The sequence below is a fragment of the Lontra canadensis genome, unplaced genomic scaffold (genome assembly GCF_010015895.1).
Source record: "Lontra canadensis isolate GAN:19392208 unplaced genomic scaffold, GSC_riverotter_1.0 scaffold32, whole genome shotgun sequence".
Classification (NCBI taxonomy): Eukaryota; Metazoa; Chordata; class Mammalia; order Carnivora; family Mustelidae; genus Lontra; species Lontra canadensis.
This window is the reverse complement of record NW_022631026.1, coordinates 15,077,033-15,090,099: the sequence shown is the minus strand read 5'-3', so window position 1 is coordinate 15,090,099 and position 13,067 is coordinate 15,077,033. Positions and strand designations below refer to the sequence as shown.

Sequence of the window (13,067 nt, the reverse complement as noted above, 5' to 3'; positions counted from 1 at the left end):
CGAGCTCACACCACCTGTGCTTTCCTGGGCAACTCTCAGACTGAGGCCTGGCTCAATTGGTCAGCAGTCCTGGGTCCTTGTAAGACCCATGAACGGAGGACGGATGAACAGTCAGGATGGGCTAGATTCTGCTGCAGTAACAAACATCCCCCAGTCTCAGTGGTTTAAACAAGAAGTTAATTTTGCTCACACTACATGCCAACGTAGGGTTAGCTGGGGACTGGCCCTCTTCTTTATCATTGTTATGTCAGGACTCGGCTAACAGAACAGCCATGAGGACACTGCCAGGCACTAAAGCAGAGGGAAATGGAAAATGCAGGAACTTGTGCACTGGCTCTTGAAGCCTCACCCTAACAGAAATGTACATTTCAACTCACAGTTTATTAACCAAAACAAGTCTTATGATAACATCTAACTCCAAGGGGACAGGGAACTGCAATCCTACCATGTGGTCAGAAGAAGAGCTAAAGGATAGTGAACAGTATGTATGTATGACCACCACAGTAAAGGACTCAGACCCCTGGTCTGGGGACAGAGAGAAGGAAAGAGAACTGTTTCCCCTCAACAGGAAGAACTGAATAGGTTGCCATTACTCTAATGAGCGAAGCAGCAGTGTACTCTACCATGGCTTACACACGTGTGCAAAAGCTTTCCAGAAGTAAGCAAGGAAACTGATCACACTGGAAATGGGGAGTGTGGAGTAAGAAATGTTGACTTTCCCTTTGTACCTTTTGTAGTGTTTGAAAATTTAACCATGACACTCATTTGCATGGATTAATTTATGAGACTCAGTTTCCCCCATTCTAAGTATTCAGCAGAAGAGTGTAAATGGTCAAAAGGAAGTCCAAAGAATTGAGTGCTTATGACTGGGAGCAGCCAGGCTCTGCCCTAAACAGAAACATCTAAATGCTGTTGGGTGGACCTAGGGTTAAAGAACACTGGCCTGCCCCCAGGAAACTAGCCAACACCTGCCCCACACCTTTCCCGGAACTTATTCCTTCTCTAGAAGGAATATAGAGGACTTAGACCCTGGTCCCAAGACTCAGAACATTTTTTCTCCAATCCGAAGGCCAGCATCATGACACTATGTTATCTCTGATTATAGAAGATAAGTAACAATAGAAATCATGCTCTTGACTCAGAGCAAGGAAGTCTGATATACTAATTTCTTAGGAAATCTCAGATTTCTACCTAGGATCACTCCCCACTGCTACTCTGGGGCTTACTAAGGGGTCTGGGGGCAGAACAGGAGATCAAGGAAGATGTCCTAGGAAACTGCAAGGAACAAGATGCTGCCTTCTAAGAGCCTGACCTGGAGGACTCTTTGCACCATCACAAAAGGACTGTGAGCCAAAAGGAAGCCAGTTATGGAAAGGATGAGAAGACTGAGTCACTGGGACACAGCCTAACTGGAGTGCATGATCCAAGGCCAATGCTGTGGGACTTCAGCTCCTCTTTCTGCTTTCCACCTCTAGGCCTGCACCCACTGCCAGCTGGATGTGACTGCTCAAGATTTGGGCAATGTCTCTCCTCCTTAGAGAACATTCTCAACACAGGGCCCAGGGCAGAGCAGGCACTATCGGGAAGCAAACCAGGCTCACAAATCCTAAAAAAATATAAATCTCATACATCCCCTCATTGTTCAACAAATATTTCATTATTTTGATTCACCAAACGTTATTGGTCAGCAAGGAGCCCAGGAGCATGATAGGAAATGAGGGATGTACAAACATGTGTAAGAACAGCCCACCCTCACCAGACCCACAGCCCAGCAGGGAGCATGCAACCAAACACTAGGGTACCTGGCCCAGTGAGGCTCAGGAGAGACAAAGGCACAGTTTGGTGGGAAACTGAAGAGGAAAGAACTAATTCAGAGCTTTTTCTGGGAACTTTCAGCCTGATCCATGGTCTCCCTTGACAAGGAACTGGATAGACCCAGCCTCATAATTTTCTTTTCTCTAAGGTAGGCTGTGCTGCTGGGGTAAGGGATATGAAGTTTCTCCTAGAATTTCACAAGCAACATGTCCTCAGGAACAGCACTGACAAAGAGTTCACAGTTCAGAAGGATGGTATAACAAAAGATAAATATTAGGTCTTTGTCCCCAGTTCCCTGCCCACAGCTCCCAAAGCATTGGATTCTCCAAGTGATGAGTGTCTTTTGTAGGCTAACAAGATGATGGTGGATGGGAGCCCCAGATAGCTTCTGGATGGGGACTGGTTTCCGGACAAGTCCAAGACAGATGAGCAGGTTGGAACTCTCCAACCTCTGGGGAGATCCCAGGAGCTAGAGATTGAATTCAATCACGATGGCCAATGATTGATCCACCTACATAAATGGAATGTCCATAAAGACCTCCAAATGACAGATTTCAGAGAGTTTCCAGGTTGGCGTACACATCAGGGTGCCAGGTGGGCGACATATCCAAAGAGACCATAGCATGGAAGTTCCCTATGCACCTCTTCCACGGGACTCCTCCTGAGTTGTATCCTTTGTAATGAGCTTATAATAGTAAATCAAGTGTTTTCCAGAGTCCTGAGTCATTCTAGCAAGTGATCGACTGTGAAGGGAGGGGCTTAACCAAGTTGGGCAGAAGCACGGGTATCCAGGGAGCCGAGAGTTGAGACTGATGTCTGCCCCTGGTGCCTGAGCCCTTTAGCTCTGGCAGGTCTGTATCAACTCAAGATAGTGTCAGAATTGAATGGAATCTCTGGACACCCCGTTGGTGTTGCAAAAATGGAGAACTGGTTGATGTGAGAAGAAAACTTAACCAAAAGATCTTGTGGGAGCCTTTTCCATATCTGGGTGATAAAAGGAAGGCCATAGACAGGTGTCCCAGTGCAGCTGCAGGAGGAGAGGTGCTGAGCAGTGTCCCTGCCCCCTCCTCTTTTTGACTGCCCCCCCGATGGACTCAGAAGCTGCACCCCCAGTCTTTCTAGGCATTGTCATCATCCTTCCTGTCCCACATTTTCCCCTGGGCAGCCAGATATCTCTGCCCCCTTGCCTCTCTTTAGTCCTATAACTGCATTAGCCTTCTGAGGTCTGTTCTAACTTTCCACCCTTTCTTCTAGAAATTCGACCATCCTCCCTTTCACCCAAAGCCAACAAAATCCCTCCCTCCCAGGGATCTGTCTCTTGTTCTTTCTCTGTTCAAGCCAGTTGGAGGCTTTAAATAGGAACTAAAGTCTCATGTCTTCCTGAAGAAGGTTTGTCAGACCCAGATCTTTTCCATTTGCGAGAAATAAGAACTCACTCAAACCCACCTGAGCCAAAATTGGAAATTTATTATAAGGTATCACGTTGTCCCAGACAATAAAAAAGCAGGAAGGACAGTCAGATGGCAGTTGGGCCACAGAAGGACAGAGACCAGAACTGAAAAGCAGCCAGGGACCAAGGCAGCTGCCTGCTCAGGTCATACCCCCAGCTCTTAGGCACCAAGGAATTTCTCAACACCATTTCTCTGTGTATCTTCATTCCTCTCTCCATGGGGGCTTTCTCTACTCTGCCCACATAAGAGAAGACAGTCCCACACAGCCTCCAGAATTTACTGTTCCTCAGATGAGACAACCATCAGAATTCTAACTCCAAGATCCCCAGAGAAGGGAATGTATTTCATGCTGCCCACCTGGAATGTCAAGTAGCTATTCCCAGGCAGGCAGCCACGTAATACCAATGTGGCTGTGAGATCCGCCTGCACTGGAGGCATAGTTCTTAGAGAAAGGGGGATGCTGTCCTGGTTGGATACCCCCCAAAGCTTCACAGTAGCTGTATTTAGCCTTCCATTCACTCATTGGAATTATGCACAACCTACAGAAAATCTGGCAAGGCCACCTGTGTGGGGACAGACGTGTCTGCAGCAAGGAGGGCAGTGTGCACCTGTCCAGTCCTTTAGCCCACATTTTTAATGGTTGGAGCAACTTCCAGGAGCAGCTGGAGATATAGGGTGGCCATCTGCGACCACTTGGGCTGGCATCGGAAGTAGACAAGCAGGAAATAGACCGGGATGCCACTGAGCAGGAACAGGAAGATGTACAGGAACTCAGTCTGGGGGTGCTCGATGATGGGTGCCAGCACCAGGTAGAAAGAAGCAAGGAGCATGATGACAGGGATGACGGTGGGGACCTGCCAGAGACACAGAGACTGGATGATGGAGAGGCACGGGACAGGGTGTGTGGCCCCTGGGTTCTGTCCCTCCCACCTGCCTGCCTGCCTGCCTGTTGCTTCCACCTGCCACCAGCTCCCCTCTTCCTGTCCCTGCCATCATACCTTGCCTAGCCAGAAAAGCCACGTGCTGGGTTACGGGGGCCATCCAAGGAGCCAAGACTTTGGGACCCAGCTTGATCTTCTCTGTGCTTTGTGAGTCCTACTGTGTGTGAGCCTCCTCTGGGCACGTGTCTCTCATCGTTCTCCCTCAGAGTCCTCCAGAGGAGAAATGAGTCCCCAGCAAGCAGAATCAAGGCCCTAGGACCCAGCTGTCCCTCACCCCCCCCCCCAGGAAATACAGACATCTTCTACTAAATATGACAGCGGCCACCCTGGATGAGGCTGTGGACCAACAATCTGCCTCATGCACAAACTAGGGTTGAAAGAAGCCCAATGTTTATTCCAAAGTCTACCTTGTAAGGTCGAGGAAGATTCTTGTTCTTTATCCGCAAGTACAAGAGACAGCCAATGGTGGTTCCATAGGTGATCCAGCCAAGAAAGCTGAAAGGCAAACAGAAGCCACTCACTACCAGGCCCTGCCCTGGTTGGGCCTGCAAGAGGTGCTGGCCTTGTTGATGCAAACCCAGGGCACAAGTGCAAGCTCATCAGAGGCCTTTCAGCTACCCCCAGCCCCTTATTCATGCAGGCTAAGCAAAGAAGGCAAGGCTGGGGCACCAAGAACAAGAATGCATTGGGGGGTATTCCCTCCTCTTTCATCTTCAGTCACCAAGTGACAGGTACACAAGCCCAGGCCCCCACCTGGCTTCAGATTGGACCTTTCTTGACTGCCCCTGGCTGGACAGAAGAGGACAGTTTTCAAAGGGAGGGAAGTGCATATGTGTGTCCAAAAGAAAGAGTTTGGTGGAATCTCAAGGAGCCTGTGATCTCCTCAGGGACCACACACTCATAGCAGATCCTCCTACCTTAGAGTTGGTGACAGGGTAGGCCGTGGAGCACCCAAACCAGCCCCTGGCCTCTGTCTTTGCCAGTGTGGGTAGCTGAGTGGCTGATGAAGGTCTAATGAAAACCTCACCTGCCCTTGGAGACAGGGTCCAGACCAGGCTGTCCCTGGAGGCAGTCAAGATGGGGAGACATTGTGTCCTCATTGGGATGTGTCATCCTAACATTCTCACTCTGTGCTGGAACATTCTCGGTCACATCCCCCAAATCTCAGTCTAAAGAAACCCTGGGCTCACCATGGGTTTGATTTATTCTTGGCATATCATGAATTTAGCCTTTCTCATGGGAAGAAGATAAAAAGAAAAACCAGGTCTGTTACTCAATGTTCTGAAGAAAGTCACATCAAGCACTGTAGATCCTGTTCCAGGAAATTAATTATACTTATGACAACAAAAGAGAGAGCACACAATGCATGAAAAAAATTCCTCAGAGAACTCCCTCTGCATCCAGATGCTGCGCTCGCCTGTCGGTGTGAGGACACACCCACCAACCCTGCTTCAGATGAGGTCATAAAGTTATGGCTGGACGGCTAGACGGCACAACTGCCCATCATTTCTGCCCCAGAGAAGGTAATAAAGGGGGTCAGAACATCTCTCCACTTTGATCCAATCACTGACTATACCCAGTGTGGCTGTGAGTCTGCCTTGTGTTCACTAGAGATATGCTGGGTCAGAGTCCTGAACACAGATCAGACGACAAAGGCAAAATCATGTCACAGCCAAGAGCTGCAGGTAGTGGGGAGTAAAGCCTGACGATGGCCTCAACATGATCCCGGCGACAGAGGAAAGGAACAAGGAAGAATTAAAAAATAACAAAGACAGCACAAGCCTTTTGCTCATCTGCCTCTTGGTGAAACACTTGTCTCATTGAATTTTGGGAAACAGGGCAAGACAGAAGGGAGACGCACTTGAATTTGGGAAACAGGGAGCCTGGTGGCTCAGTTGGTTAAGCAACTGCCTTCGGCTCAGGTCATGATCCCAGAGACCTGGGATCGAGTCCCCCATCGGGCTCCCAGCTCCACGGGGAGTCTGCTTCTCCCTCTGATCTTCTCCTCTCTCATGCTCTCTCTCACTGTGTCTCTCTCTCAAGTAAATAAATAAAGTCTTTTTTAAAACATCTGGAAGTACAACGGGGAGGGAATGGCTGAGATGGCTGAGCTCAGGCTTCCAGAAGTGTGCGTGCACATATGTATGTATACATACAAGCATATATATGATAGTTACACATAGGGGCTTAGAAGCGTGTATGGATATACACACACATGTGCATGAGTGTGCACACACAGAGGACTTTTAAATATGTGAATGAGTGTATGTGAGCGTGCACACAAAGGCACCATGAGATACCCACACAGGAGGACAGTCTCACTTGCCTCAAGAAGTTCACGATGGTGCTGAAGTTTCCCGGGATGACCAGGACCAGAGCCACTGCGGTGGTAAACATCAAGGCCGGAGTTGGCGTGAGGCGATGCACATGAACCATGGACAGAAGCTGGGGCTGGGAGCAAAGCCAGGTGTCAGGCAGCCCCCCGGGGAGCCACAGCAGCTACATGCCCTGGGAAGCTTCCTGCCCTCTTCCCCGGCCAAATTCATTCTGGACACCAGTGGGCCCAACCTAATAGTCCCCAGTCTCCACTGCTTCTGGGTGTAGATCTCTGTGGCTCACCTGGGGTGAAACCAGGCCCAGGATGCAGAATGGGGGGACCTATCCCGCCAGGCCAGCCAGGACCCAGCTGGGAGAGAGTGTAGAGAGCTGAAGCAGGCGCCTGGCCAGGTCATTCAACTTTCTATTGCTCATCCCCAACACAGGAAGAGGGACCAAGGGTGGGAAGACAGACAAAGGGGGAGGAAAGGGTAGGGCAGTTGCCAGTGGAGCATGGAGTAGGACTGTGGGTTATTATGGTAGACTGTACTATTACTCAGCAAATAGTCAGTCTCCCCCTCCCACCCCTGTGGGACAAATACTGTCTGGTTCCCCATCCATTGGCGCTGGGCTTGGCCAATGAACTGTGAGCAGGAGTAACACAGCAGAGGCTCAAAATCCGTTTGTGTGGTTTGGCTTGGTCTCTTTAACCCCGGCCACCTGCTCCAGGCAAAAACATACTTTGGCCTGGGTCCCTGAGATAAGAACAGATTCAGAGTCCCAAAAGAAGAAATCTGAACACAAACCCCAGCCTGAAGCAGAGCCACAGGGGACCCAGGGACTGATGAACGACGTGGAATGTTTGCTGTTGTCAGCTCCGGACGCCTGGGAGCTGCCCGTTACTCAGGATCATTGCCACAAAGGCTACCAGAGGGACAGTCCCTGGGGGAAGGGCCCTGGGCATCCACATTGGGTCTACTCCTATGGCTTCACCCACTGCCCCCACACCCCCGGAGTGTACAAACATCCCCACCACCTACAAGCTCCACAGTGGCCCTGTATGGTGATCTCCCAAAACCCGGAAGTCGAAGGATTAGAGTTTAAATGGAGAGGGGTGGGATGCTTTAATCCCATTCTTAGAAAGAACAGGGCTCTGTCTTACAGGGGAAGGCCTGGCTTAGGCTCAGAGCTAAGTTCAGGCAGGAGAAAGCTTAGCCTCTGCCGTCCTTCCAGTCCTTCCTCCTGCAGCACCCCCACCTCGCCCGGCCGGGACCCCATCTCTCACCATGTGGCCCTCGCTTGCAGCCGCATAACACACACGGCTTCCACCGAAGAATATCCCATTGACGGAGCCAAATGTGGAGAGTGTGACAGCCAAGGGTACCAGCCAGGCCCAGGCTCCCAGCACCTGGTTCCTAGGACGACAGAGGAATCAAGGGAAGGAACTCCAGCAGCAAACTGGAGGCCAACCACCAGGAAACAGAGCTAGCAAAACATCTAGAGGCAAGCTGAAATGCACAGGGGGCACTATCCCTCCCCAGTCTGGATGGTCTGCCCAGCTGTCAAGGATTGCATCACCTGACTTACTCACCCCCAGCTCACGGCCACAGCATTAGAGGAGAGGATCTCATTGGATGACAACACTAGCAGGTAACTGATGTTGACCAGGAGATAGAGGCTGGTGACCAGAGGGATGGCGATCAGCAGCGCCCACACCAGGTTTTGCTGCAAAGATCCGGGAGAAGAGGCCCCATGTTAGCGGGGGAGGTCCTTCTCAGGCCCTAGAACACGCTCGTCAGGGCAGTGCTGAGACTATCCTGGCCACAGGGAATATGCCAGGCCCTGGGTGTGCCCCTCGTCCATGTGCTCACAGCCCCACATCGTGGACACAGAAAGAACAGGTGTCCTGGGAGGCCCTGAGGGGCACTAACCAGTCAGAGCAGTGGAGGTACAGAGGGGCTGACAGGAGTGGGGCGGGGAGAGGCGCTATCACCAAAACTTCCAGAATGAGCAGGGCCATATGCTGGGCTCTCCTGGAAGAACGGGAGAGACTCCCGCTGGTGGGGATGGGGGCATTCCCAGCAGGGGCAACCGTGAGAGCAGAGGCACAGACAAGGGACAAGAAAGTTAAAGATCTTCCTTCTTGGGGCGCCTGGGTGGCTCAGTGGGTTAAGCCTCTGCCTTCAGCTCAGGTCATGGTCTCAGAGTCCTGGGATCGAGCCCCACATCGGGCTTCTGCTCAGCGGGGAGCCTGCTTCCCTTCCTCTCTCTCTCTGCCTGCCTCTCTGCCTACTTGTGATCTCTGTCTGTCAAATAAATAAATAAAATCTTTAAAAAAAAAAAAAAAAAAGATCTTCCTTCTTGGCTGTTCATTGATCTTTCCAGCTGGAATATTCCAAGACCACCACGCCAACCCTGCCCAGTCTCTGGGTCTCCAGAATGCAGGCCCAGACTGCAGGCCATTACTCCCAAGGGTTCCACTCTGCCCCTCCATCTCCTCAACTGGAAATTGGGGGTCACTGGGGATCTGTAAAGTGGCACTCCCTACTGCTCTGCCTCTGCGAGGTGTAAGAGTCATGGAAGAGGAACAGAAAGAAGGGCCTGGACAGAGGGGTCGTGGGAACTCATAGCAGGTTGTACTGGGAGCCAAGGGCCAATCTGACCCATGGTCTCCCAGGAAAGGTACTGAGGGGCTGGGTGGCTCAGTCGGTTAAGTGTCCAACTCTTGGTTTCAGTTCAGGTCATGGTCTCAGGGTCGCGGGATCGAGCCCTGCATCGGGCTCCACACTCAGCACAGAGTCTGCTGGAGACTCTGTCTCCCTCTGCCTCTGCCCCTCCTGCTCATGCTCACTCTTGCTCACTCACTGTCTCTCTAAAATAAATAAATTTTTCAAAAATAATAAAAGAAAGGGACTGAGCAGGCATCCAGTAAAAATGGAGGAATCCATGAAAACTGGGTACATCAGTGTATTCCCTCCGACTTCACACGCCCAGCCCTGGCCATCATTCTGGAGCCAAGAGGAAATGGAAGGAAGGGGTCTCCCTTGGGACCCACAGAACTACTCAACTTTCCCCAGGCGTGGGCCACCCTGGATAGACATCTTTAAACTCCAAAGTAGGAGGAAGGAAAAGCTTTCTCTAGGTGTCCTTTGGCTTACCTTGTGAGGGGCAGGCAAGCACTGATGAGCCCAGGGCCTCTCCCCTCCATACCAAACGGGACACAAGAACCTGGCATTGCTGTTACTGACACTTAAAGTGTAACACAAATGAAACAGAGAGTTGCAGCAGCAAGCGGAGGCAAGCTTTATTATATCCAAGCCTCTGTCCCATCCTGTCCTGTCCTCTAAGGGCGGGGGCCAGATAGGTGACCAATTCAGCCCAGTTTGCCTGCGATTTTCATGCTTTTAGCCCCAGAAGTCCAGCATTCCTGGGAACGCTTCAGCCCCAGACAACCAGGAAGGCTGGTCAGCTGACCTAGCAGGTCACGTGACAGTTATGTGCACGGGAAGCCAGGAGGATGGCAATGGAGTCTCATATAAAATGGGTCCTTCCACATCCCCTCTAGCTCTCAAAACTGGGGACCTAAAAGCAAAGGAAGTTGCCCCAACTACTACATAGGCATGACAGCAAATTCCTCATCTTTCCAGTCCTCAAAGTGTGTTCTGTCTGGTCCAGAAGATGCCACTTGTGGCAAAGATGGGCTGGGGGAACAGAGTCCTGGGTTGCCCCCCACAACGGGCCTCATGGTGGAGGACCCTCAGCAGGCAAAGACCCACCATGCATGACCCAGCCACATGCTCAGTCCCAGGGAAGTGGACCTCATGGGCTTTTAAACTTAACTCCTCTTGGACAGGGCACCTGCCAGCTGATGAGCTATGACAGCAAAGCCCCATGGTGCACCACAAGAACAGTGGGATTTCCTGGCTTCGTTCCTGAACACCTTAACTCTTTGCTCAGATTCATAAGACTGGCCCAGGTTTGGCACAGGTTCTGCAGTTTTTTTGAAAAAAAAAGTGTGACACGAAGATACACTGAAAATGTGCTTCAGAGGGTGGAGTGAGAACCAGCCTTTCAAATGTCCAGCATTCAGAGCCATGGCTTTGTTTTTGCTTTGAAACCCACATTTGTCAAAAATGCTCCATACACACACCCGAGGTCAGCGAGCTACAGCCTGTGGACCAAATCCAGCCTGCTGCTTGTTTTTGTAAATAAACTTTTTGGAGGCCATTACCACACTCATTTGTTTACCTATGGCTATTTTCATGCTACAACGGACTTGAGTAATCTTGACAGAGACCTCGTGGCCTGCAAAACCTAAAATATTAACTCTCTGATGTTTTACAGGAAAAAGGTGGCTAATCCACACTATGGCATGGGAGCCTGTCTCACTCATCTTTGGGCCCCTTGCTCTTTCCCTCAACCAGCTCTGAGCTCAGGGCCTGGGTTCAGAGAGAGTAGTCTACTCCCCATGAGCTCCCTATAGCTCCCACCCTACCCAGAGCCAACCTGAGCACACACTAGCCATTCACCTCAAATTACAGCCGTTGTCTCCATGCACAAGTGGTTATGCCATCTGACACCTTGAAGCCCCGTGAGGTAGATGGGGCAGCTATGAAGATCTTGTTTCACAGGCCAAGGACTAAAGCACAAGGATTTACATGGAAGAATAAAAACTGGGTCCCAGAACTCCAGCCCTCACCCCAATCTCTCTCTGCTCTTGGACTTCAGCCTCCAAGCTCCTTGTCACCTCCCCAATTCTCCCAACACTCGCCTCCAGGGAGCTTTTATCGAGAGCTGAGACATGTAAAGACCCCTTAGCCAGACTCAAGGAGGTAGAGGAAAAGACTCAGTTCTCATCCTCTGAGAATTAAAGATTCCTGCAGGAAAGAAAAAAAAAAAAAAGAAAAGAAGTAGCAACCTAAGCAAATATATTTACAGCAAGAATTAATTTCCATAATAACTCAAGAGTCCGCATGTTCCAACTATCAAGATAGATAACAAGCTGAGTCATCAAGCATGGCCTCTCGCTAGTCACATGACCTCAGAATCACTTCCCTCTTTCTAAACCTCAGTTTTCCCATGTGAAAAATGGGGAAGAGTACCTACCTCACAGGGCAAATGAGACCTCAGGCGTGATCCTATAAAGTTCCATGCTCACTTGGGAAATTATTACTCATATAATTCCATACACAAATTAAGGTAGATGGTGGACTGGCATTCAGGACTGCAAACAGGGAGCCCCCACTTTCAGCTGATGTCTCATGGTCTTGTCAGCTCAAATAACAATACTTGGAACTGCTGATGTCCGGAGATCTCACACCCTGAAGAAGTATCACAGACTCACCTTTGGATTCTTGAGCTCTTCCATCACATAGTTGACATTATTCCAGCCATCAAAGGACCACAGTCCCTGGTAGAAGGCCATACCGATGCGCCCGGGCTGCTGTGTGGTATTGTGGAAGGCAAACAGAAAGGCTTCCGTGTAGCCACGGCCCTGGCCCAGCACCACAGCCCCACCCCCCACGATGACCAACAACGAGACCACTTTGGCGACCACGCACACATTCGTCAGCATGGTGGCCAGCCTCGAGCTCCTGCAGTTGACCAGCATCAGCGACAGGATGCAGATGGCTGCCACACCCTTGAGCACAGCCTGTGGCAGCGAGGAGCAGCCGGGGTAGAACGGAGCCACTGCATACTCAGCAAAGCTCAGAGAGATGGCAGCGATGGCGGCTGGTCTGACCAACAGCACAAACGTGTAGATAACCAGGAAGGCTGGCAAGGAGCCAAAGATTTGCAGGATGTAGGCATACTCCCCCCCAGACTTGGGAACCAGAGCACCCAGCTCAGCATAGCACAGGGCGCCCATCATGGCCAGGAGACCACAGACTGCCCAGACCACAAGACTGGCCCCGGGGCTGCCTATGTAGACCAAGACCCCCTGTGGTGACATGAAGATACCAGAACCGACCATACAGCCAGCAGTCAGGGACACAGCACTCCACAAGCCAATCTCCCTCCTCAGCCTTAGCCCCCTGCCACCTGGCTCCCGTCCTGCCACCCCCTCACCGCCGTCTCTTTCCTGCCTTCTCTCCATCTCAGGACTTCACTAGTTGCTATGTCTAGTTGAGCAGAAGCAGATGCTCTGATAGATAATCTGTCTTGTGAGCTTCCTGCAGGAGTTAATGATTACAGCGCCTGAGGACATCTGAACCAGAGACCAGACACCCATTTTGAAAGGACTGAGCCTTCACGGATCTGCCAGTCCAGTAGAGGCAGTCTGCAGGAGCTTTTTGCCAATGGAACCCAGGAAAGATCAAGGGAAAAAAAGAGGGATTTAGCAGAAATCCCTACTGCCCAACCCCACAACACTGTGTGTGTGGGCTAAGAGTTGGATGGGTGCTCCGTGCCAACAGTAAGAATGGTGAGCAAATGAACATCAGGAATCTAAAAAAAATCTCTGCAGTAGTTTTATCAGGCAAGCAATAAAATCCCTATTTTGTCGGGATTCCAATTAAAATTGCACAAACCCTTAAAGGAAGAA

At 50.7% G+C, this 13,067-nt stretch overlaps 1 protein-coding gene across 2 annotated transcripts; it reads right to left on the bottom strand.

The window, feature by feature from the left end:
• Positions 1–3,262: 3,262 nt before the first annotated feature.
• LOC116873202 (b(0,+)-type amino acid transporter 1-like) lies at positions 3,263–12,660 on the bottom strand. 2 transcript variants are annotated; one of them, XM_032866909.1, is made up of 6 exons: positions 11,868–12,658; positions 8,115–8,248; positions 7,809–7,938; positions 6,534–6,658; positions 4,615–4,702; positions 3,263–4,120 (listed from the first exon to the last, which is right to left on the bottom strand). In XM_032866909.1, exons 1-6 carry the CDS (start codon positions 12,618–12,620, stop codon positions 3,887–3,889), a joined length of 1,464 nt encoding a protein of 487 aa, XP_032722800.1. In that variant the 5' UTR covers positions 12,621–12,658; the 3' UTR covers positions 3,263–3,886. The 2 variants fall into 2 exon arrangements, with proteins under 2 accessions (XP_032722800.1, XP_032722802.1); XM_032866911.1 differs by lacking the exon at positions 6,534–6,658 and having other exon boundaries at positions 3,945–4,120; positions 11,868–12,660.
• Between the last annotated feature and the right edge of the window lie 407 nt (positions 12,661–13,067).